The sequence below is a fragment of the Engystomops pustulosus genome, chromosome 4 (genome assembly GCF_040894005.1).
Source record: "Engystomops pustulosus chromosome 4, aEngPut4.maternal, whole genome shotgun sequence".
NCBI classification, from domain to species: Eukaryota; Metazoa; Chordata; class Amphibia; order Anura; family Leptodactylidae; genus Engystomops; species Engystomops pustulosus.
The window spans coordinates 81,172,071-81,196,078 of record NC_092414.1 but is presented as its reverse complement, the minus strand read 5'-3'; the positions used below and the strand labels follow the sequence as shown (position 1 = coordinate 81,196,078).

The 24,008-nt window shown below is 39.5% G+C and overlaps 1 protein-coding gene across 7 annotated transcripts in view; it reads left to right on the top strand.

Moving 5' to 3' along the window:
• Positions 1-24,008, top strand: part of PPFIA2 (PTPRF interacting protein alpha 2) — a 212,031-nt gene that overhangs the window by 160,568 nt on the left and 27,455 nt on the right. For 5 of the 7 annotated variants that reach the window (XM_072146502.1, XM_072146495.1, XM_072146501.1 and 2 more), the window contains 6 exons: positions 1,635-1,855; positions 8,977-9,214; positions 10,438-10,467; positions 13,027-13,157; positions 14,556-14,731; positions 18,352-18,445. In XM_072146502.1, the coding sequence (XP_072002603.1) occupies positions 1,635-1,855; positions 8,977-9,214; positions 10,438-10,467; positions 13,027-13,157; positions 14,556-14,731; positions 18,352-18,445 (890 nt within the window). The remainder of the gene's footprint in view (positions 1-1,634; positions 1,856-8,976; positions 9,215-10,437; positions 10,468-13,026; positions 13,158-14,555; positions 14,732-18,351; positions 18,446-24,008) is intronic. The other 2 variants (XM_072146496.1, XM_072146499.1) reach the window with 1 other exon arrangement.

The window sequence follows — 24,008 nt, the reverse complement described above, 5'->3', positions numbered from 1 at the left end:
AACAGATTCAACAGTACTGAGTCTCTTTATGGGCATGGGAGCGCTGGCTGTAGTCAGCTATGGGAAACAGATGGATTAAAGAGAACCCGTCATGCAAAATAACCCCCCTAAACTAAATATATTTTCATAAGCTGCCAATAGAAAGTATTGCCTCTATCACTTCATTGTCCCTCTACATGCCTGTAAACCTTAGCAATGAGGTCCTAAAGCTGTATGCAAATGACCTGTAAAATGTCCAATGAGTCATTAGCATATTCAAGCTGTCCAGCTTATTCATGAGTGGGAGATACAGCCACACCCCCAGTGCTTGATTGACAGCTGCTCCATGTGCTTGTTGATGGCCACGCCTCCTGCAGCCTGTGTGTGCAGGTGTGTGTGTGTATGTGAAAGATACAACAGCTCCAGGATGCAGCCATGTATATAGCAGAACATGTCAGGTACTTGGGTAGCTGATGTCTGTGTCTCTGTGTATTGGGAGGATGCAGCATGTCAGCAGATACACTAGCAATGCTTTACTATACATTACACACAGACCTGAGCAGTGGGAGGAGAGGGGAGGGGGAACAGGGGTGACATCACTGCCTCTGACCGTGTGACCAGCCTCATTTACATAATGAAGAATAGATGATTTTATAATGATTAATGTATGAATTAACTAGATAAAGGCTGCTCCAACAGGTAGTAGTGACAGAAATAGTGACAGAGACCTGATGACAGGTGTCCTTTAATGAAGAGAGCAGGGACCATATTGCAAACTGCTAATGTTAATATCCCTTCCTGTATGTCAGCACTAGAAGTCTGGGGGACATCTCATTCATAAGGCTTACATTTATCATTACATTAACAGATGTTTCATGATGTTTTGCTTGTTAGAACACATTGAAATAACACTATTCTTCACTTTCCAGGTGTGTGTGCGTGTCTCCCGCTAAGTTAGATGTTCAGAACATCTGGAATGTGAAGAATATTATTCTTTCAATGTGTTCTGCACTTAAATGGTCCTGTATTCACTGTTTTTAATGTTTTAATTCTATTCTTCACTTTGCAGATGTGCACGCCTATCTCCGAACCTATCGGGAGACGCGCGCACATCTGCAAAGTGAAGAATAGAATTAAAACATTAAAAACAGTGAATACAGGACCATTTAAGTGCAGAACACATTGAAAGAACAATATTCTTCACATTCCAGATGTTTCGAACATCTCCGAACCTAGCGGGAGACACACGCGCACACATGGAAAGTGAAGAATAGTGTTATTTCAATGTGTTCTTACAAGCAAAACATCAGGAAACATCTGTAATATTTTATTAAACAATAAAAACACTGTTCTTCACTGTTCTTCACTTAATTTAATGCTCGATCGCGAGCAGGGGAAATACTTGTCCGAGTAACGAGCCTGTCCGAGTATGCTAATAGCAGTATACTCGGACGAGTATACTCGCTCATCTCTACTTATACAGTATAGTGCTCTTCAATCATGTTTATACTAGAGGTGGTGGGATTGAGGTCTGGAAGATTCAGTTTGCAACTATAGTGCTTCTCTTCATAAATGTTCAGAAAACAAGGCAGCCCAGAGCAGTAGAACACTACCAATAGATCAAGATAAACTCTTTTTTTTTTCAAATCATATAGGTGAAGTCTCTTGGAGATCATGAATGGAATAGAACCCAGCAACTCGGGGTCCTTAGCAGTCACACATTTGAAAGTGACACGGAGATGTCTGACATAGATGACGATGACCGTGAAACTATTTTCAGTTCCATGGACCTTTTGTCACCAGGTGGACATTCTGATGCTCAGACATTGGCCATGATGCTTCAAGAGCAGCTAGATGCCATCAATAAAGAAATAAGGTACCTGTTTTAATGTCTGCTACATCTATTGTATTTGTTGTATACTTTAGCTTTTTTCCTACACCTGTTCTAGTTTTTTTCAGGTTTTGGGAATAAATACATTATATGTGAAAGGAACAAAAAAGTTAAAATCAGTCCAAAGTGATTTAAATAAAAGTAAAGAATGTATATGTCAATGTATATGCACTTGTTCAAGAATACCCCACCTTTCACAAACTTTGCAGAAATTAACGCTTTAGTGTATTAACATAAGGAGTTTTGGGTCATTACGCATTATGTAATCTTCTTTTATCAACTGTTCATCCCTATATAGTCTGTATTTGTTGTGTGATGCTGTCTCAGAGCTGGGATGGAGATCTAGCTGCTTTGACTCACTGCTCCCTTTCCCTTCTACTTACAGCTTCTATGTAATCTGCCACCTTAAAGGGCACCTACCACCACAAATCTACCTATAAAGGTAGATTGGGTGGTAGGTGGATCAATGGGACGTGAGGATAGCCCTTTTAAGGGCTAATCCTCACGTCCCCACACTTTTTTGATAACTTTTATTACACATATATTCAAATTTACTTATGCGGCTACTGGGGCGTGGAGTAGCCGCATCTGAGGTTACACGAGGCGGCTACTCCACGCCCCGGTAGCCACTTTACCCCTCCTACTCACCCATCTTCGGCGCGTAGCTGCGCACCCTCGTCCGGCGATCCTGCCATCTGCGCATGCGCAGAAGAGCAGGCACGCGCCTGCGCGGTCACTGCTCCGAAACAGGCGCGGGCCTGCTCTTCTGCGCATGCGCAGACGGCAGGATCGCCGGGCGAGGGTGCGCAGCTACGCGCCGAAGATAGGTGAGTAGGAGGGGTAAAGTGGCTACCGGGGCGTGGAGTAGCCGCCTCGTGTAACCTCAGATGCGGCTACTCCACGCCCCAGTAGCCGCATAAGTAAATTTGAATATATGTGTAATAAAAGTTAACAAAAAAGTGTGGGGACGTGAGGATTAGCCCTTAAAAGGGCTATCCTCACGTCCCATTGATCCACCTACCACCCAATCTACCTTTTATAGGTAGATTTGTGGTGGTAGGTTTCCTTTAATGAGCTCATGTTTTCTTGCTATTGAGACAAAATTCTGCAGTGATTTTAAGGAAAACAGTCAAGTTATCATAAATACAGGTAGCTTGAATCTGTAGTTTTTGCAGTTGCCACAAAGCGAGGGGGTGGAGACCTAGCTGCTGGCACTCATTTCTCCTTCTCAAATAAAGCTGCTATATAATTTGACACCTCATTGAAATTCTGTTCATCTTGTTTTGGAGCTGGAATTCAGCAGATTAGGAAGATAGGAGGTTGGAAAAGAAAAGTGATACTAAAAGGAGAAAGAAGTTTTGCTTTGCAGAAATATATTGCAAAGCTTTTTGTCATCATTTGTACAGTCGGTCTCCTACATAAGAACACCCGACATTACAGACAGGCCCTAGTTACAGATGGATCTCCTGACCACTGTGACCTCTGGTGAAGCTCTCTGGATTCTTTACTATAGTCCCAGACTGCAATAAGCAGCTGTAAGGTGTCTGTAATGAAGCATTATTGATAATCCTTGGCCCAATTAAAGTAAAAAATTTTGAGACTCCAATTGTCACGGAGGCAAAAAAAATATTTTTGTCTAGATTTACAATTACAAAATATATAGTTTTGACTTACATACAAATTCAATTTAAGAACAAACCTATGGAACCTATCCTGTACATAACCTTGTACTGCCTGTACTTCCGATTTATGCAAAGTTTTTTAAAAAGTTAATGACCATTTATCACTTTTTACAAATGGCAGTCATTCTTAGTAAAAGGAAGAATCATAATTTGACCATTTCCAAGTATCTGATCATTTATTTGTACTTGTTGGTAGCACATTCTCCTAACCCAGTGATGGCGAACCTATGGCACTGGTGCCAGAGGTGGCACTCAGAGCCCTTTCTGTGGGCACACAGGCCATCAACCCAGGACTGAGTTCAACAAACAGGAACAAATCCATGAAATCTTCCTGCAGTCCTGGGAAATTTATGAGATGCTGCGCTCAGCACTATTTTACAGCAACACTTCATTGGCTGTTTGGAACTGCTTGAAAATTGAGAAGGTGTTGAAAGAAGTGTATTATCTTTGAAGGTCTTCCTGCTGGACCCACCATTCTAACTCTACAGAGAGACCCTGGAGAAAAGCTATAATGAGAGATTGATTTGGCCACTTTCTTTAAACTGTATGGTGGCCTCAGGCGGCCGATACAATTAAAGAAGTGGAAGAATAGGTAGCAATAAGTTACTGCTTAAAATGGCACATCAGATTATATAAGTGGATTTTGGTTGTACTTTGGGCACTCGGTCAATAAAAGGTTCACCATCACTGTCCTAACCCTTTTACATGGTAAGATATGCTACTGACCAAAGAGCAACACGATCAATAACATGAATACACTCATTTGTTGGGGGATTAGATACATGTTTTAATGTGATAAAGATCCGTGCAAGACATGTTCACGAATGTTCATTTGGCTGATAATTGCCCTATTATTAGACTTGCTGCATTCCCCAATTCATAGTTGGCTAGCTCAACCGAATATTATCTCATATACTTAATATTCTACATTCAACAGTTCTTGATATACTCTTTGAACATTATTGAGTCATGAGTACAATGTACAGTACTACTTGTAACAGAGCTCAGCAAGCATTAGGGGCAGGATAGCAGTGTACATGTACTATGACTGAAATGTCATGTCTGCTAGCACCAGCAGAACCTGAAACAAATGTGGAAACATGACAAGCTGGTGACATTTGAAATTATACTTTTGTGGCTGCAGAAAGCTAAACTACCTTGACTGTGTTTCTGAGCCAGTTCTATTTATTACATTTCAGCTTTTTTTTGCCTGTGGCTGCTGTACAAAGACATCCTGCGTCTGTCCTATTCTTAGAGAAGCTAGGTACACATGACACAAGAAGTTATATGAGGTTATGCTAACTTGTGTAGTCTTATTGTCATCCAATAATGTTTTTGCACAAAGTTCTGACTGGATTGCAAAATAAACTTTTTATTATGATTCATAATTTTTTATTCACTTTAAGAATTTGATAACTTGTATGACTATAAAAATTGTGAAAGAAAGTGAACCTTGACCACACATCCCACTAACCTCTTTATGGTGACCTTGTACTAGTGGCTGCCAATTCTTATGGTTCCCTGTTCTCTGTGTTTGAAAGTTGAATTATAACATTAAATGCTATAACTTTGTTGTTTAACCGCTACATACTCATGTGCAGATAGCACATATATAGAAATCATACAAGGGGCTCACTTCTATATCTTCTAAGCTGTGGCGCTTATAAACCCAGTTCTGGTGGCATAGTAAAGAGTGTCTCTAGGTGCCACAGAACTGGGGATATCCACTATTAAAGTTTTAGTACATTATATGATTTTTTTATTTCGAGCTCTCTATTCCTTAATGTAAATTTATGGCTCAACAAACATTTATTGAGAAGTACAGTGAGAAATCAGAAAACATATCCAGTCACAGGGATAAGTCAGGGAGTAGTGCCATGGAGGCCAAAAAGAGAAATGCAATAAGTAGGTTTGCCTAAGCGAAAACACACATGTCAGGAGGTAACACAAAAATTTACAGATAACAAAAAGAAAGTTTTTCCTCTTTAATATCACATCAGGTCTCAGTTCAGAAAATATATCCATTTAATGGGGCACATTTTAGCGACTTGCCGTTTTTGCGCCATTTTTGCAATTTTAGCTGTTCTTTTTCAAGTACGCCTTGGCTGCACCTTTGTGCAGTGTGCCTCATGTATCATTGTTTTTTAGATGTTCCGTGCGACATTTCACTTTTTTTTTCGCCCTTTTTGGCGCAAATCTGTACCTGGTCCAGGGCAGGTGCAAAGGAAGGTTTTTTTTTTTCATGGACCAGATTTTAACATGTAAATTATTTCACTTACTTTAACTGCTGTCATTGCAGCTAAAGGTGGTACTACAAAGAATTGATTAATAGGATGAAATATATGCAATTTTTAATAAGTTAATTTCTGAACATTTTTGAAAGCTTGTTTACTCTTTGCTTCACAGATAATCGTTACTTTATTTTATCACAAAAATGTCAATAGATTACATTTTAATTTGTTGCTGTAATATTTAAAAATGAGAAAAAGTTGAAGAGGTATGAAAACTTATGCAACCCACTTGCATATATAGGATACACTCTGCAATATGAATGATTATTCCTAGGGAATTATTTATCCAGACTTTTCTGAAATGTACTGCTGGCTGGCAATAACACAACATGTGATACATTTTTTTCTGGTAATAAGAAAACAAACATAGAATCCAATGTGGTCTTTCATGCTCTGGTCATGTGATAGACCTGTCACAACATCAGTTTTTATCTGTCCGCTGCCATTATGGAACGGTAAAACTGAATTCTTAGAGAATTACCTTACTCTGTACTGTAGATAAAAGAAAGATGATACATATTTACTCCTTGTTATGGGAAAGGGGAGGGGGGCTAAAGTGTGAGAGCTACAAAAAATTTTTTAAGAAAACAAGAGAAGAGAAAATAAAATGTAGACACATGTATTTATCTCTTTCACTTTCTGGTATAATCTGTTTGTTTTATGAGTTCCTACCACTGTTACCGCCAATATGGTATGTAGACTGGGTACTCCAAGACTCAACTTATTGGGTCAAAGAAAGCACCTTACATCATGTGCACCTCCCATCTATAGGATCCTTTTTTTAGTAAAAGTCCAGGTGAATAAAAATGTCTTTAATTAGATGCCTACCTCCTAGATGAAATACATAATACGAAATATGTAAACCAGGACCCACTACTTCAAAGGTTTCTGTATGTAATTGTAATATAAGAGAACTGTAAAATTGAAATCTCTCTTAGGCATGGCATCCCTTGACATCAAGCATGACCTACAAGAGGCCTTATGACATGATGCAGGATTAAAACCAAACCAGTACAGGCAGTCCCTGGGTTACGTACAAGATGGGGTCTGTAGGTTTGTTCTTAAGTTGAATTTGTATATGAGTCGCAACTGTTTATAATTGTAACCCCAGCAAAAATTTATTTGGTCTCCCTGACAATTGGATTTTAGAAATGTGGGATTATCATAAGAACCAAGATTAACAATAAATCTTAACTGCAAACACATTTAATAAATGTTATAGCTGTTTATTGCAGCTTGATGCTTAAGTACAGTAAATTACCTTCTTATATAATTATTCTTAAGTAGGGGACCGCCTGTATATCTATGCCAGAAGGAACAGACTTCCAACTGTAGACTAGATATCTCAGTACAATATTTTAATGCCATGTTACTTACAAAAATATTCAAACAAAGCTAAATCTTTGTAATTTATACCCTGTTATGTGATATTCATTAAGCTTTTATGGATTTATAATCTTCACAGACAACAGGTTTCACAATAATTTCTGAAGATAATATACAGTAGAGGTAGCACTGAATACAAAGTACATCAATAGAATGAGGAGGCAGCAGACAGTAGTGACGCATACTCCTTAGGGAGAGTAATGAGATAAGTGGGCATGAAATCTTGGCATGTATCCTTTTAGTACAGTACAGGGCATCTTATGATACTCCTATAAAAGTATGGCAGTAAGTAGAGGAAAGGATGAGCAAGATATTAAATTAGATATTGAATTAGATATACTGTTAAAAATTTGTAAAATTATGTTTGCAAGCACAATTAATTTTGATCCAAGGGGAGAGGTGACATTGCAGTGCTGCCTGTGTGTTTTATTGATTAGGTGACTTGGCAGAACTGAGTGTGTCATTGTGGCTTTCATCCATCTCATGACTTTGTCTCATCTCTCTGTTTCTATGTGTCAGATGCTAGTAGTATGTTCACAAGCTAGATGAAAGTGTAGATAAACCCTGGGCTTGATAATCTAAGCATATTGTCAGCACACAGTATATCATAGCACAGAGGAATCATAAAGTGTCTGCTCAGCTAGTGCCAGTCCACACTTTGGAATCTTACACTGACCATCACTTAGTGATAGGACCAAATACAGTAATAAAACTGACCAAAATTGCAAAGTAAAGGGTTAAAATGATCTTTATTGTGTAAACATCACAAGGGAATTAAATGGGCAAACCCCTTTAAAGGAGTTGTCAGGCCAATAAAAATAATTAAAAGGACCAGAATGTGATTTCTTTGCAATTCCATGTTACTTGTGAAGCCTCCTGGATCCCCCATCGCAACTTTGTGTCCCCTCGACTTACAAGGAATGTTGCCACACCACACTGCTTTGATTCTTTTTTTTGGCACAGACCAATCTGTTAAAGAGCCCCTGTCACCAGATTTTACCCTGTTGCCGATCACATAAGCAAAGTATTGTGCTTCTGGAAGCTACGAAACTGACGACATAGGCATAAAGAAGAAGCTATCTGTATTCCTTTCACATAAAAGGGAATTTTAGAAAGAATATTTCATACCTGAAAGGGGCTTGTATTTTGCTGAGGTAAAATCTACCCTCAGAATCAAACATGATAAACCAGGGGAACTTAATCATAGACCCAGGCACTGTGACTGTGGTAATCTTCTTATATTTGTTATCCATGGTCTTCTTCCTTCTAAAATCAACTTTTAAGATTATGAAAATGAGTTATAAGGACTCTGGTGGCATTACCAGAGGCCCTCCGTGCTGCAGATTCACAAGATGTTACATGATGCAGGAGCACTTCCCCCTCACACTTTGTGCTGAAACTTCTTCTGCTGCAGTGAGATTACAGCAGACAGAGGGAGGGTTGAAGTCTTGAGGTTGCAGAGGAGGAGGGTAAGAGGTTCTGCATAGTGAAACAGTCTCTGAAGCCAGAGAATAAAGGGGCTCTGGTAACAGCCATCAGAACCCTTTAGGCTTATTTGCATAATTTTAAGTTTGTATTTAGAAGGAAGGGGGCCATGGATAACTAATATAAGAAGATTACCACTGTCACTGTGGCTGGATCTATAAGTATGTGCCACTGGTTTATCATTCTTGATTTTGATGATGGATTTCCCATATGTTACTTTTTGCCCGTTTTCTTGATTGTGACTTATTATGATTTCCATCAGGCTCATTCAAGAGGAAAAGGAATCTACAGAACTGAGGGCAGAAGAGATAGAGAACAGAGTAGCCAGTGTGAGCTTGGAAGGTCTTAATCTGGCCAGAATTCATCCAGGTACTTCTATTACTGGCTCAGTGACCGCCTCATCCTTAGCCAGTTCATCGCCTCCTAGTGGACACTCTACACCCAAGCTTACACCTCGCAGCCCTGCAAGGGAGATGGATCGTATGGGAGTTATGACACTGGTAAGTTATTTTCATTCAGTAAATATCTGAATGGCATGATTTCATCTTAATGATTTTTATGAGTGGTTAAAGTCATATGTTGTATAAAAACAAGTCAAAGACCTTCAACAAATAATTTGATATCAGAAAAAGAGGTATCGTTTACCTCAGTTTTTTTTTATAATTTTTGCTAATATTTTATGGAATTATTGTCTAATTCAGTAAAATATGCAATCTTCCCTTGATTTTCACTCTGGCTACTTTGCATGATAATAGGTTGAAATTACCTGACATTTTATGAATTGTAAATTGTTAGTACAATTGTATGACCAACTATGTAAACCTATGATTAACTGCTAAAACGTGAAGGGATTATCCGTTTTGGCACATGTTCTGCTTTAGTCGGTTAAGTTGCTGTTCAGAGGCAAGTAAACACTGCAGACAATCACCAACAGGGCTGGATTATAAGGAGGGCAGCCTGGGCATTTCCCCCGGGGCCCCCACCAGTGAGCGAGCAGGTTGAAGGGACCCCCACCATCTTGGAGTGGTACACCACTCCTGCTTTCTAAACCGCAATTTCGGTGTCCTGCCGCACAACCTCTTCATACATACCTCAGTTACCCAGTTGAGGTGTTTATGAAGAGGTTCTGGGGTGGTTGAGGTGTGTAAGAGCTGGTTCTGGGGCCACTTAGCTTTGTTTGAAGAGGTTCTAGGGCAGCTTAGATGTGTATGTAGGTTTTGTAGACGCCTTCTTATCTGAAAAAGGCTGTAGAAATATTATTGTTACCGGTACTTTATTTGAAAAAAAAATTAATTGGGAGCCTCCATCAGTTTTTTTGACCAGCAGCCCCCGCCACCCTAAATACAGCCCTAATCGTCAATCATAGCAGTAACTTCTACATAAAAAGCATTTTATTGTGGGTGTCTCTGCTAATGCCAGTGAATAGCTGTACTGGTGACCTGGCCACGAACAACATGTTATCTGTCTGCAGGAGCCAGCATCAAGCCCCGGCACAGGAGCAAAAGGGGCAGATAAGTTTATTTTACTTATTTTAATGCAAAGTTGTCTTTTTTTGAGGTGGAATAAACCATTTAGCAGGGATGGGCATAGTAGTAATTCAATATTTTTGTTAAAAGATGGAAGTAAGTGATGAATACCCTCCTCTGCCTTTGCAGCCAAAAAGAATGGTTTATGTCATATTTCAATATTTTATAATATTGAATCTTCTTTCCTCCAAATGCAGCCTAGCGATTTGCGGAAACATCGAAGAAAGGTATGTATAGCAGTTTTTATATTTTGCTAACCTATTACTGTGATTTTGAAGTGATATTTTTAGGTCCACAGATTTCCTTAGTGGTGGATCATTGTTGTTCCTCTAGCCAATGGTTGAGGATAATGAATGAGATTTGATATGGTATTGTCCTTACCTTTTAGAGTGGGTTAATTTAATTGCATGTTCATACACTTTTACAATGCTGTTTCCCAACTAGAATTCTGGTGTCATTTCCACCTGTAATGCAGAGCGCCATATTTATTATGTGTTTTAGACCATTTGTTGGCAGTTTTCTGAAAAAGGGGTGTGGCCTTGAGAAAATTAGTTGGTGCGCCAAAAAAATTCATCTGTGCAACACATAATTTTGCCTGACGCACTTAGGAAGCGCAGGGTGTCAGCGGTAAAAAAATAGGGCTGAGCCTTAAACTATAAACTGGCTGCTTCGTAAAGGGGTTAAATAGTAGAAATAAGGCCTTTAGAACATAATACATTTAAAGTTTATTGCCATGTTTATTCATAAATAATTAGTTTGTCAGAGGATAATGTCTTTGTCTCCTAATATTGGCCCTCCCCAGCCTACTAAACCGCTCAGTTTACTGCTCAGATCTTCAGTCAGGCGCATAAATATACCTCACGGCACGTAACTTTAAACTATCTGCACCAGAGTTTTATTCACATCTAATCTTTATTTATAGCTTTATAACTATAAAGCTGGTAGAAATTTGCTAAGGAGTGGGGGTATTCTGATACATGTGCCTTCGTCTATGTTTCTTTTACTCGCCTCCTTTCATAGACATACAAAATGCTATTTGTTTTTACGAAAACCAGCAGTTTTGCAGGTTGGATGGTATTTGCAGAGAGCTATCTACCTCCGATTTATTAAAAAGTTTCTAATTTTCACCTGGACTATTCATTTACAAAAATTTACAGTTATGCTTCAAAGGCTTATAGCTATTTCAACCGTATCTAACTGTGAAAAGAATAGCCCTGTCTGCAGCACTCAGAGGTGGTCGAAGTTGCGTTAACAGTTTCCTTAGAAGTGAATAGGAATTATGTAATTTAAGAATTGGTAGTTACCACGGCTCTGACCGCATTGAATTGGTAAAGACGTGGCTATTCTCAAATATGAATAACCCAACATACATCTCTGTTTTACCACCAGCTTTTTGTTTGAGCCATCCCCTATATACATTCTCCTCACACCTTCTTACTGTCAAAAGCTTTTGAATTATGCTTGGGAATAACTATTGTACCTTGAAAACACACCGCCTATAGAGAAACAAGATCAGATAATAGATCAAATTTATCAACCTCTACTCCTTGAAGAGATTTTCCACCTTTCGTCATAATGTTATCTAAAGTCTAAAATTCTGTAATGATAAGTTTCTTGCTATATGTTGCTACTGGTCAAAGTTCCATTTTCCCAATACACAGCCCCTGTATAGACTTTAATTTACAGTACAGGCGGTCCCCTACTTAAGAACACTCGACTTACATACGACCCCTAGTTACAAACGGACCTCTGGATATTGGTAATTTATTGTGCTTTAGTCCTAGGCTACATTGATCAGTTATAACAGTTATCACAGGCGTCTGTAATGAAGCTTTAGTGTTAATATTGATTCTTATGACAACCCAACATTTTTTAAATCCAATTGTCACAGAGACCAAAAAAGTTCTGGCTGGGATTACAATGATAAAATATACAGTTCCGACTTACATACAAATTCAACTTAAGAACAAACCTACAGAATACTTCTATGCAGCAACCAAATAATACATTACAATCTTACAATAATAACCAATAACACATTATGCTATAAGCAGCTGAGATTTGTGTTGTCTTTTCAATCTATTGCCTATATGTGGCATTTGGAGATTAATAAAGACTAAGAATAAAGGTATTATACCAACATTCTTAATGTATAAGGATAAGTTTAATGTTCTCTCTAGATTATAATTTTGGCCAGCCAAAGTTAAAAACAAATGAACATAGTAAGATTATTTCTTATATTTCTTAGTATTTATTATATCTAAAATGTCAATACAGGTGGTCCCCTACTTTTGTCAATTTACACAAAACCCCTACTTACAAATTATGGTAACCTCTGGCTGTTGGTAACTTTTTGTACTTTAGCCTTCGGCTCTATAAACAGCTATAAGATTTATTAAAGGTGTCTGTAATGAACCTTTATTGTTAATCCTGGTTCTAATGACAACCCAACATTTTTAAAATCCACTTGTCACGGAGACCAAAAAAATTCTGGCTGGGGTTACAATTATAAAGTATACATTTCCGACTTGCATACAAATTCAACTTAAAAACAGACTTACACAACCTATCCTGTATGCAGCCCAGAGACTACCTGTATAAATAATATTGCCTGTATGTGTGTATGTATATATATATAATATAATATTGCTTTTCAGTACTATATGAAATGGTATTAGTTTGAAAAAGGTAACAAAAGAACAGTAGGCACATATCACTGAAACATTTACTGACACTGAGCGTGCGGGGATGATAATAAAGCTTTATTGAATTTGTTCGTTGTCTAGATTGCAGTTGTAGAGGAAGATGGTCGTGAAGATAAAGCCACCATAAAATGTGAAACCTCTCCTCCTTCAACACCGCGTGCTCTCAGGATGACTCATACTCTACCATCTTCATATCACAATGATGCCAGAGGGTGAGATATGGACAATTTCAGACTGGATAAATTGCTTATCTTGGCTCTCAAATCTAAAATGTATTTCCTTCTTTGACACAATTTCAGAGTGTAAGTAAAACTATACGAAAACCTTCAGGTTAAAGGAAAAAAAATATATATATATGTGTACACATAGTTCTAGGCATAAATATACGGGGCAGGAAGCTAGAAATGCTTTTAAAATAAAAGAAATACCGGTGCTCACCTCCACTGATACCCAGCTATTCCCCTTCTGACAATGTCCGGGTCCCCATTGTGCTTCATTTGACTGTCTCCATCCCAACATGAAGGGAATGGCTAGTAATACCTGCTCAAAATGAATAGTTTTGAATCCATTTTCTTTCCTGGCTTGCGAAAGGTTGAAACGACCGTCACTTACATGTATTGCACTCTTTAACCTTTTATTGTGACAGTGGTAATTTTCTTATATTTGCTATCCATGGCATCCTTCCTTCTAAAATCAACTTTTAAAATGATGTTAATGAGCCAGAAGGACTTTGGGGGTGTTAACTGAGCCCCTCTGTGCTGTAGCTTCACATTCTGTGTGTTCAGAGCACTTCCCCCTCCCAAAGTGTGCTGAACATTCCTGCACAGCAGTGAGTTTACATCAGGCTGAGGGAGGGGGAAGTGCTGGGAGAGTCAGGGTGTCTGTATCTATTAGTAAGTGTCCCTAGTTTATCATGCTTACATTTTTTAGGTAGTTTGTATAAAACAGCTTTCTGTCATAAAGCATTAGATCTAGATGCAATCATCTCCACACACACCGGTTCTGAGCTAGTATGGCGCTGCACGGCAAATGTTTAGGCCCCAGGCAATGCCATACAGCCAACATTCCAGTATGTATAAGCCCCTAGAGCAGTGGTTGAGAACCTATGGTACAGGTGCCAAAGGTGTCTCTTGGAGCCCTCTTCACCCCAGAACAGCATTCACCAAACAAAATTCAAGACCTCCTCCTGCAGTCTCAGGCAGCCCAAGACGTTCCAAACTTGGCACCATTTTGAAGCAAAACACCCTTGGCTGCCAGGAATGACAGGAGGAGTCCAGATGTGTGGACAGAGCTGGATTATCACTACAGCTCCTGCTCCAGGCGCACTGTTCTTTGTGTCCAGGGTACCCTTGATGGATGCTATTATAATAATCCTTCTTTTACTGTATTGGTGCCCTTGGCAAAATTGACAGCTGTGACAGAATAGGGAGCAAGAAGTGTAATTGCCCTGTTGACACTCAGTGAAAAGGTTTGCGATCAATGCCCTAGCGTATTAAGGTCTAAGTTAGAACAATGTCCATATTATATATATACTTGTGCATTTAAATAAATTAGTAGAAGTAGTACTACTGCCATTTATTAGAATGGCCATATTTAATATGTTTTCACAGAAGTTTGTCTGCAACACTTGAGCCTGACGTCCTGGGTCTAGTGAGTGCCAACAGCAGTCAAGATTCTCTCCACAAAGCTCCAAAGAAGAAAGGAATTAAATCCTCAATAGGAAGACTGTTTGGAAAAAAAGAGAAGGCGAGACTTGGGCAGCTCAGTAAGGAATATGGCCTCCAAGGTCATTGTTTTTTTAATTACAAAGTATCTCTTTATGCTGGCATGGTTATGTACAGGACAGAATGTTCTAGATTTAATTGCTTGTCACACTTATGGCATGATTATACGTAATCTTATTAAGCTTTGTGTCCATATCATTACATTATTTGCAGGTTCTAAATTCTTTGCTGTTTCTTTATATCTTTCTTGATATAAAGTTCAAAAAGAAAAGTATAGGATGGCAAACACCAGTCTTTAATAATTATTCTTGCTTCATTTAAAAGTTATACATACAAACAGGAGACAACACTTAAATGTTTTTTTCTGGGAAACAAGTTAGACCCTATCCACTTGCTGATTGTGTGTCTCAGTGATGAGACCCCCACAAATCATGTGAATCTGGGGTCTGAGGTACCTCAGCTGGACCCCTCGTTTCTCCCCGAGTTGAGCGGAGCAGATGGCTGCGCATGTTCGTTCTGCTCAATTCATCGCTATGGAGCTTACGGAGATTGCCAAGAATGGGACTCCCTCAGCTCCCTAGAGAGGAATTGAGCAGAACGAACATGCACACCTGTCTGTTCCGCTCATCTCGGGGAACAACAAGGGGTCCAATGGAGGTACCTTGGACCTGATCGGACCCCCGTTCTTGTGATCTGTGGCGGTCCTGTCATAGAGACCCCCACGATCAGCAAGTAAGGCCCTAACTTTTTTCCTGGGAAAACCCCTTTAAAGATGTAAAGGGGGAGAGCCCAGATGAAGTGCTTAACAGTCAGTTTCCTCGGTACAGGCTCCTTGCTTGTCCTCCCTTCCATCATTCTTGAAGGAGACTTATTGAAGATTGGTGAGTGGCCTCCTATTTCTGTACTTTCATTTTTGGGCTATTTACTATTGGGACACTTTTGATGAGGATTTTAGCACAATCACTTCAGATTAGAATCCAAGTCACCTCACATGCAGAAGACATAAATCCTTAGTTCCAGTTACATATAGAATGGAACCTATGTATAATAATGTAAAAAAAGGTTGTTTTTTTTACATTTTAAGTCTCAAAATAGCATAGCAAAATTTGAAATTTCAGCCAACCATCCCTGTCCTGCTCCTGTTTTGCAACTTACCTAGTTCCAATGTACTTGGTTACTGTAAATAGCCAAGGAGGCAGTTCGTCAAGATGTGACCAGAAAGCGGATGGGGATTGGCCAGATAACTGTCTCTTTTTTTTTTCCAAGATATTAATATTGGTGACCTACCATTTGAATAGCTCATAAATATGAGAATTGTGGAGGAATTTATTTTTAATAAGTGACTTATCTATGTAATGTCTGTATTAATTATGAAAGATGTTTTCTTCATCTACTCTCCGATATATATTGTGAGCCCTCACAGGCAGGTTCCTCCTCCCACTTGTTCCAGATCTTTTGTACTTTTATTTGTTCTTGTCTTATTGTAATGTATGGGAACCCATTGTTGAATGTACAGAGCCATGGAATTAACGGTACTCTAGAAATAATAATAATTAATAATAATTATTATAATAATACTCTTTGGGACACATGTATTAAACTTTTGGCTTGCCTTTTTCTTTACTTTTTGTGACTTTTCATGGTGCAAGTGCTCAAATGCCCCTTTTTTTGCACCTTAGACAATCTCCCTTTAAAGGGAATCTGCCATCAGGGACTTCATTTTCACTAAAGACAGGCTGTAGAAGCCCATCACACCTGCAGTGCAAATATGTCTTTCTGTTTCTTCTAAGCCTTTGCATTACAATATAAATGTATGTTATAACGTACCTTGCACCCTGACAGAATCCTTTGTGTAGTCCTAGGGGTTGGGCTTTGGTTTGGATGCATTTCAAAAAACACATGACTTGTCTGTACTGCAGGTTGCCACCACCTTTGTGCTCCTGTACAGCTCCTCCCTCTCCCACTGATGTCAGCTCACTAGGCTGTGACTTCTGTGAAGGAGCAGGAGGGAGGAGTTGTACAGGAGTTGGGTTTTCAGAATTTTGTGCTGTCAAGGGAACATGGATTAACAATAAAGTTTCATTACAGACACCTTACAGCTCATCATTGCAGCCTGGGTCTAAAGTAAAACAGCCAGAAATCTTCACCAGTGGTTACAGTAGGCAGAGATGTTGTTTATAACTAGGGGTCATCTATAAGTCGGATTTCCTTAAAAGAAACCTGTCAGCAGAAACTGACCTAATAATGCACTGCCAGTTATCAAGCAGCTGAAGTCTTTCCAGATCATGTTTCTTTCATGACTCAGTATGGTGGTATTATCCAGAAAATCTACTTTGAAGTGGGATGTAAAGTCATTGTATTAAGTCAAGGAGGCAGAGATTTTAACACTGAAGTCAAGCTCTGTATTCCTAAGAAAGCCCCTTCACTGTAATTGAAGGCCCTGCATCCCGAGACATTACTAACCAGATCTCCTGAGGTCAAATGCATGATGTTAATTACAGAGGAGGAGGCATTCAGAGTTATCTAACTTGACTTCAGTATTAAACTCTCCTCCTTCTTTAAACAACCAATTTACAGCTCACTTCGACACTGATTTTCTAAATAATGCCACCACACTGGACCATGAATGGAACAAAAACTATAAGTTGTTAAGCAGCATGACAGTATTCTGTTAACGGTTTATTAGGCCAATGGCTGATGACAGGTTCCCTTTAAGGTCAGGGACCGCCTGTATTATAGCCATTTTATAGATCTAGAATAAGTCATTATAAAATGTAATGAGGAAAAGAAAGGGTATATCCAAAGCCTACTGCTTCATTAAAAAAAATCCACAACATGCATATAAATAGGCTTACTTCAGTGGCAATATTATGGATTACTACAAATATTATTTATGTGATGACTGTAGACTTTTCAGCAACAAATCTCCAACATGTGAATATATCTGCTGTGTTCTAACTAAATCTACCTTACTTCTGTAAGATCCACATTTCTGAAAGAGACACAATTTTCATTGGGAAAAAAGAAATCTAAATTATAAGAGTTATTCTTAATTTACATGTATGCCGATCATTTGGGAAATGGTCAGCTTATGAGAGCTCCAAATTATCTTTAAACATATTGTAAAGTCTTAGCGGGCTTACCAGAAACATATCCAAGTGAGTAATGTACAGTATGAAAAACACATAAAATAGGTTCAATAGAGTCCAATCCAATATTGTGCTCATAATTCCCAGGAAAAGTGGAAACCCCCCAGGGGGTCAGGCCGGGTATTAAATAAAAAGAACACACACCCTGTTCCTGGTCCACTCTGGTACTTCCTGTTTTTGAGTATGCGTCTATCCACCAATAAGTGGCCTCCTTGCACCACAAGAACAACACAGGTATTAATATCCCTCGAAAAGAGAAATAATGGCCTGTGGTCCGAGGAGCCTACTTATTGGATTGAGGCAGATCCTGTGAAAGACCCAAACCAACCCCCCCTCCGGGAACTGGAAGTTACAGAAGTGACGGAGCTTGATTAGGGTAAGTATGTGTTCACACTTCTGCCCCAACTTCCCCTAATTTAGTACTTTGTTGCTTACTTTTTATGATGACAGTTCAAAAATATATTTTTAAACTTAATGCAGCTCTTAATGCACCTATTTCATGGAGGTAACCATTTACTTTTACATTGTAACAGGAGGGTTCATGGATACAGATCCTGCAGCACAGGATACTCTAGGGTTGAGCAAACTTGGAACTCAAGCAGAAAAAGATAGGAGACTAAAGAAAAAGTAAGTGCTACAGCTTCCAAAAATTGTTAGTTCTTGAACTTATGTGGTTCTTTGTAATATATTTGCTGTATGTAACAAATATACGTATATACTCGAGTATAAGCCGAGTTTTTCAGCACAAAAAATGTGCTTAAAAAACCCTAAGTCAGCTTATATTCGAGTCAAGAAAAACAAACAAACGTGTACTTACCTTCCGAGCCCCCCCGGCAGGTCCTCTTCAATTGATCGATGCCCGGTATCTTGTCCGTGTCCCTAAGCCATCCGTCGCAGCCGCTCGCTGACGTTCTACTGTGTGCGCCGGCATCTGCACACAGTATGATGTCTGCGAGAGGCTGACGTCACAATCCCTGCGACGGACGGAGAAGATACCATAGCATCGATCAATTGAAGAGGGAGCGTCGGAAGGTGAGTACACTGGTTTTCTTTTTTTTTTTGCAGGCTATATACTCCAGGGGCTGGCAGTTTATATACTAGAGGGGCTGGCAGGCTATATACTAGAGGGGCTGGCAGGCTATATATTACAGGGGGCTGGCAGGCTATATGCTACAGGGGGCTGGCAGGCTATATGCTACAGGGGTCTGGCAGGCTATATGCTACAGGGGGCTGGCAGGTTATGTGCTACAGGGGGCTAGCAGGCTAAATAATATAGGGCAGTGGTGGCGAACCTATGGCACGGGTGCCAGAGGTGGCACTCAGAGCCCTTTCTGTGGGCACTCAGGCCATTGACCCAAGACAGAGTTCACCAAACAGGACCAAATTCACAAAATCTTCCTGAAGACCCAGGCAATTTAAGAGATGCTGCAATCAGCTCTATTTTCAAACGACACTTCATTGGCTGTTTGGAACTGCAGGAAAAGTGAGAAGGTGTTGATAGAGCTGCATTATCCTAGGGTCATCCTACTGGTCCCTTCATTCTTACTGTACAGAGAGACCCTGGCGAGAAGCTACAATGATAGTCTGAATGTGCCCTCCTTCTCTCAACTGTATTAGTGGCCTCAAGGGGCCGATACGATTGATAGATGTTGAAGACCAGGTAGCAATAAGTTACTGCTTAAAATGCAATGTTGGCACTTCGCGGTAAATACATGGATTTTGGTTATAGTTTGGGCACTCTGTCTCTAAAAGGTTCGCCATCACTGATATAGGGGATGGCAGGCTCTATACTACAGGGGGCTGGCAGGCTATATAGCACAGGGGGCTGGCAGGCTATATAGTACAGTACAGGGGGCTGGCTGGATATATAGTACAGGGGGCATGCTGGCTATATACTGGGGAGGCTGTGACCAATGCATTTCCCGCCCTCCGCTTACACGAGTCAATAGGTTTTCCCAGTTTTTTGTGTTAAAATTGGGGTCTTGGCTTGAATTCGGGTCGGCTTATACTCTAGTATATATGGTAATAAGAGCATATTTGGCATATCCCATATACACAGTAGTAACACAGTGTGACATCGAGGTCAATTCTGTCACCGTAGATGTCACACTGTCATGCTATACTGTGAGGTCTGCCAAGTGTCAGCTTGATATAGGTCACAGTAACTAATGATTAACCTACAAACGTAAGTAAAAACACGTTTCCTTTCAAAGAAATATCATTACAAGTGCTCAGCTCCTTTGACTATGTAACATGCATTTGCTTCGCATCGCCTAAATTAATCATTGAAGTGAATTTGACCAGAAACAAGTCTATGTGCATAAATAAAACAACATTTGTTATTACACAAATGCAATCCAATGAGCAAAAGTACACCAGGTTGAGTTTATGTTAACATTTCGGTACTTAGTTCCAGAAACAAGCTTTGGAGTGCTGAGGTGAGGTGAGGTATGTACTATCGCAGGTCAATACCTTGAAGTATCTGGGTGCTTATAACTAACTTCTGGTAAGGATTAACAACTCACTTATTAAAGGACATCTACCACCATTTTCTCATTGGTAGACTGTCCTATAACGCACCCCCATTCCATGCAGGGGATGACCAAGCCTTTTTTAGCTTCCTCCACGGCCTCCGTCAAAGCCAGAAAATAAGGTTATAAAAAATTCATATGAACCGGAGGCGCTCAGGGTCCTGTCGGCCGAGCGCCTCCTGGCTCCTCCAATTCCCAATTTATGCATGTCCCCATTTCATTATTATGCACCTCTTCCAGCCCTCTCTGCGGCCAGGCAGCTGGGTGACGTCATATGCATGTACCACAAGACAAAGAAAGGATACATGCCAAGTGACCAAGACAATACATTCTTTATTCATATATAAAAAAAAAAACAAAAACACCACAACACAAGAAGAGAATAAAAACCATTAAAAATGTGAACATTCACAGAATAATCTACCACAGGAAAACCAAACATGTGATAGTGTTAGTGATCCTGGGACCACCAGCTCCCCCTGAAGACTAAAGCCTTATGTAACACAAAAAGAGATACAACAATATTATCCTATAAGGGATTACACATTGGGCTAGGGAAAATGCAGTATCAATATATAATGTAAGCAGATTGCAAAAAAGTCACAAAAAAAAAAAAAAATGCATATGCATCATATGCATGTGACTGATCACATGGCCGTGATGTCAGTAAAGATCCTTTGGCCTACTAGTAGCCACAGTGTGTGCCGCTGGTAGGTACGGCTGTCCGCATATCCTCTCATCCTCCCAGCGCTCTCCGGTGACAGCGGTCATCTGGTCATTCACATTTAATTTAATTCATCTGCCATACATATACACTCACCGGCCACTTTATTAGGTACAGCTGTCCAACTGCTCGTTAACACTTAATTTCTAATCAGCCAATCACATGGCGGAAACTCAGTGCATTTAGGCATGTAGACATGGTCAAGACAATCTCCTTCAGTTCAAACCGAGCATCAGTATGGGGAAGAAAGGTGATTTGAGTGCCTTTGAACGTGGCATGGTTGTTGGTGCCAGAAGGGCTGGTCTGAGTATTTCAGAAACTGCTGATCTACTGGGATTTACACGCACAACCATCTCTAGGGTTTACAGAGAATGGTCCGAAAAAGAAAAACATCCAGTGAGCGGCAGTTCTGTGGGCGGAAATGCCTTGTTGATGCCAGAGGTCAGAGGAGAATGGGCAGACTGGTTCGAGCTGATAGAAAGGCAACAGTGACTCAAATCACCACCCGTTACAACCAAGGTAGGCAGAAGAGCATCTCAGAACGCACAGTACGTCGAACTTTGAGGCAGATGGCCTACAGCAGCCGAAGACCACACCGGGTGCCACTCCTTTCAGCTAAGAACAGGAAACTGAGGCTACAATTTGCACAGGCTCATCGAAATTGAACAGTAGAAGATTGGAAAAACGTTGCCTGGTCTGATGAGTCTCGATTTCTGCTGCGACATTCGGATGGTAGGGTCAGAATTTGGCGTCAACAACATGAAAGCATGGATCCATCCTGCCTTGTATCAACGGTTCAGGCTGGTGGTGGTGGTGTCATGGTGTGGGGAATATTTTCTTGGCATTCTTTGGGCCCCTTGGTAGCAATTGAGCATCGTTGCAACGCCACAGCCTACCTGAGTATTGTTGCTGACCATGTCCATCCCTTTATGACCACAATGTACCCAACATCTGATGGCTACTTTCAGCAGGATAATGCGCCATGTCATAAAGCTGGAATTATCTCAGACTGGTTTCTTGAACATGACAATGAGTTCACTGTACTCAAATGGCCTCCACAGTCACCAGATCTCAATCCAATAGAGCATCTTTGGGATGTGGTGGAACGGGAGATTCGCTTCATGGATGTGCAGCCGACAAATCTGCGGCAACTGTGTGATGCCATCATGTCAATATGGACCAAAATCTCTGAGGAATGCTTCCAGCACCTTGTTGAATCTATGTCACGAAGAATTGAGGCAGTTCTGAAGGCAAAAGGGGGTCCAACCCGTTTCTAGCATGGTGTACCTAATAAAGTGGCCGGTGAGTGTACATTTCTTCAATCACATGTTATTAAAAAATGTAACTTTGTGAAGATAATTTCACATAAATGTAGTCATATGGTCCATTAGAAACAAGGTTGTTGCCCTTGGATATGACCACTGCTGCTGTAATGATTGCACAAATTGCTTTTTGCATATGAAATGTGTAATGAGCGTAATGAATCCAGGTGGTCAATCAGGTCTTAATAGTACAAGTCTGGCAACTGCTGGAAGAGTAAGGTGGTGGCCGTATCTAAAAACAACTATTTTGTTTCTATTATCTACACAGGAACATTTTTTTATTAACATGCAATCGAAGAAATGTTTACATATGGCAGCTGAATTAAATTAAATGTAAATGCGGAGATAGGAATACCCCTTTAATGTGTGAATGTTGCAGGGAAAAATTTTGTGCAAAGCTTGAGTTTTCCTTTATCAGTAAGGTCTATTTTTTATGTCTAAGAAGGACCATTTGTCTGTTGATCTTTTCATCAGTTTCTTGGAAAAAAGAAGAGGCTGTAATTTAAGAGCAGTGAGAGCGTAATTATATCAGTCTCAGATTAAAGCCAATAATTCCCTGCAGACAATTACTTCCCTTTCCCTTAAATCATAAAACCCTTTTGACTATTGCTGTTAGAAAGCTGAGATACTGAAATGTAATTACTTTTGTCACAATGTAAAGGATTTAAAGCTAAAGTCATATTTGTGGTCACTTTATATGCAAACCAAAAGACAACTACCCAAATGTAATGAATAAACAGCATTTATTTAACTATATGTTAAAAATATTCATCATATACAGTGCAAGTCATAAACAAAATATTGCCAGGTATAGACAACAAACCTGGTACAACATGGCTACATTTATGGGAAATTATCTTGACACAGGTAAATTTTTTTACATAAAATCCAATCAAATAAATATGTTTATCGCAGATGAATTCAATTTTGTGTCGTTGCCCAGATAGGAATACCCCTTTAAGTCCAAATCCATAACAACAAATTTGAAAGTTACTTGGTAGTAGTCCATTTATTTGGTAAGGGAGGATAATAACAGCTCAATAATACATCAATGAGTGACATGACCACTATTGAAATATATATCAAAGACTAGTTGTTTAAAAGTCAAATCTACATATTTACATTCCTCCCTCAGGGGCTCTAGCTTTTTTCTGAAACTGCATCTAAAATGAATATTACATGACTAGAGCCCACAACAAAGCTGCATTTTTTTTGCTAAATAAATAACATATCTTATTTTAAAGAACAACAAAGCCATTCAAGGTTAATTATAGATTTTAATTATCACACAATTATTCAGTGCGGTAGCCCGATTTTCTTCTCCCCCTTTTAAATATTTGATATCTATTTGGGGGCACATGACTTTGGCTGAATCTAAACTTATTTCTATAATTCAGTACTACTACAGAGTAAAAGCCCAGGTCTCATTAGACTACAAATGCAAAATGTGTTTAAGGTGTTAGGTAATAACTTGCTGATTACTGGGTGATCCCCAATTACAAGAACTGTGGTCCTCTTCCTTGTTTTGTGAATTTCGTGAAGGACATTTGATTGAAACTTTAATAGTGTTTAATGTTCATTTTTTAAAATACATAGACAAAAAAGCCATTTAT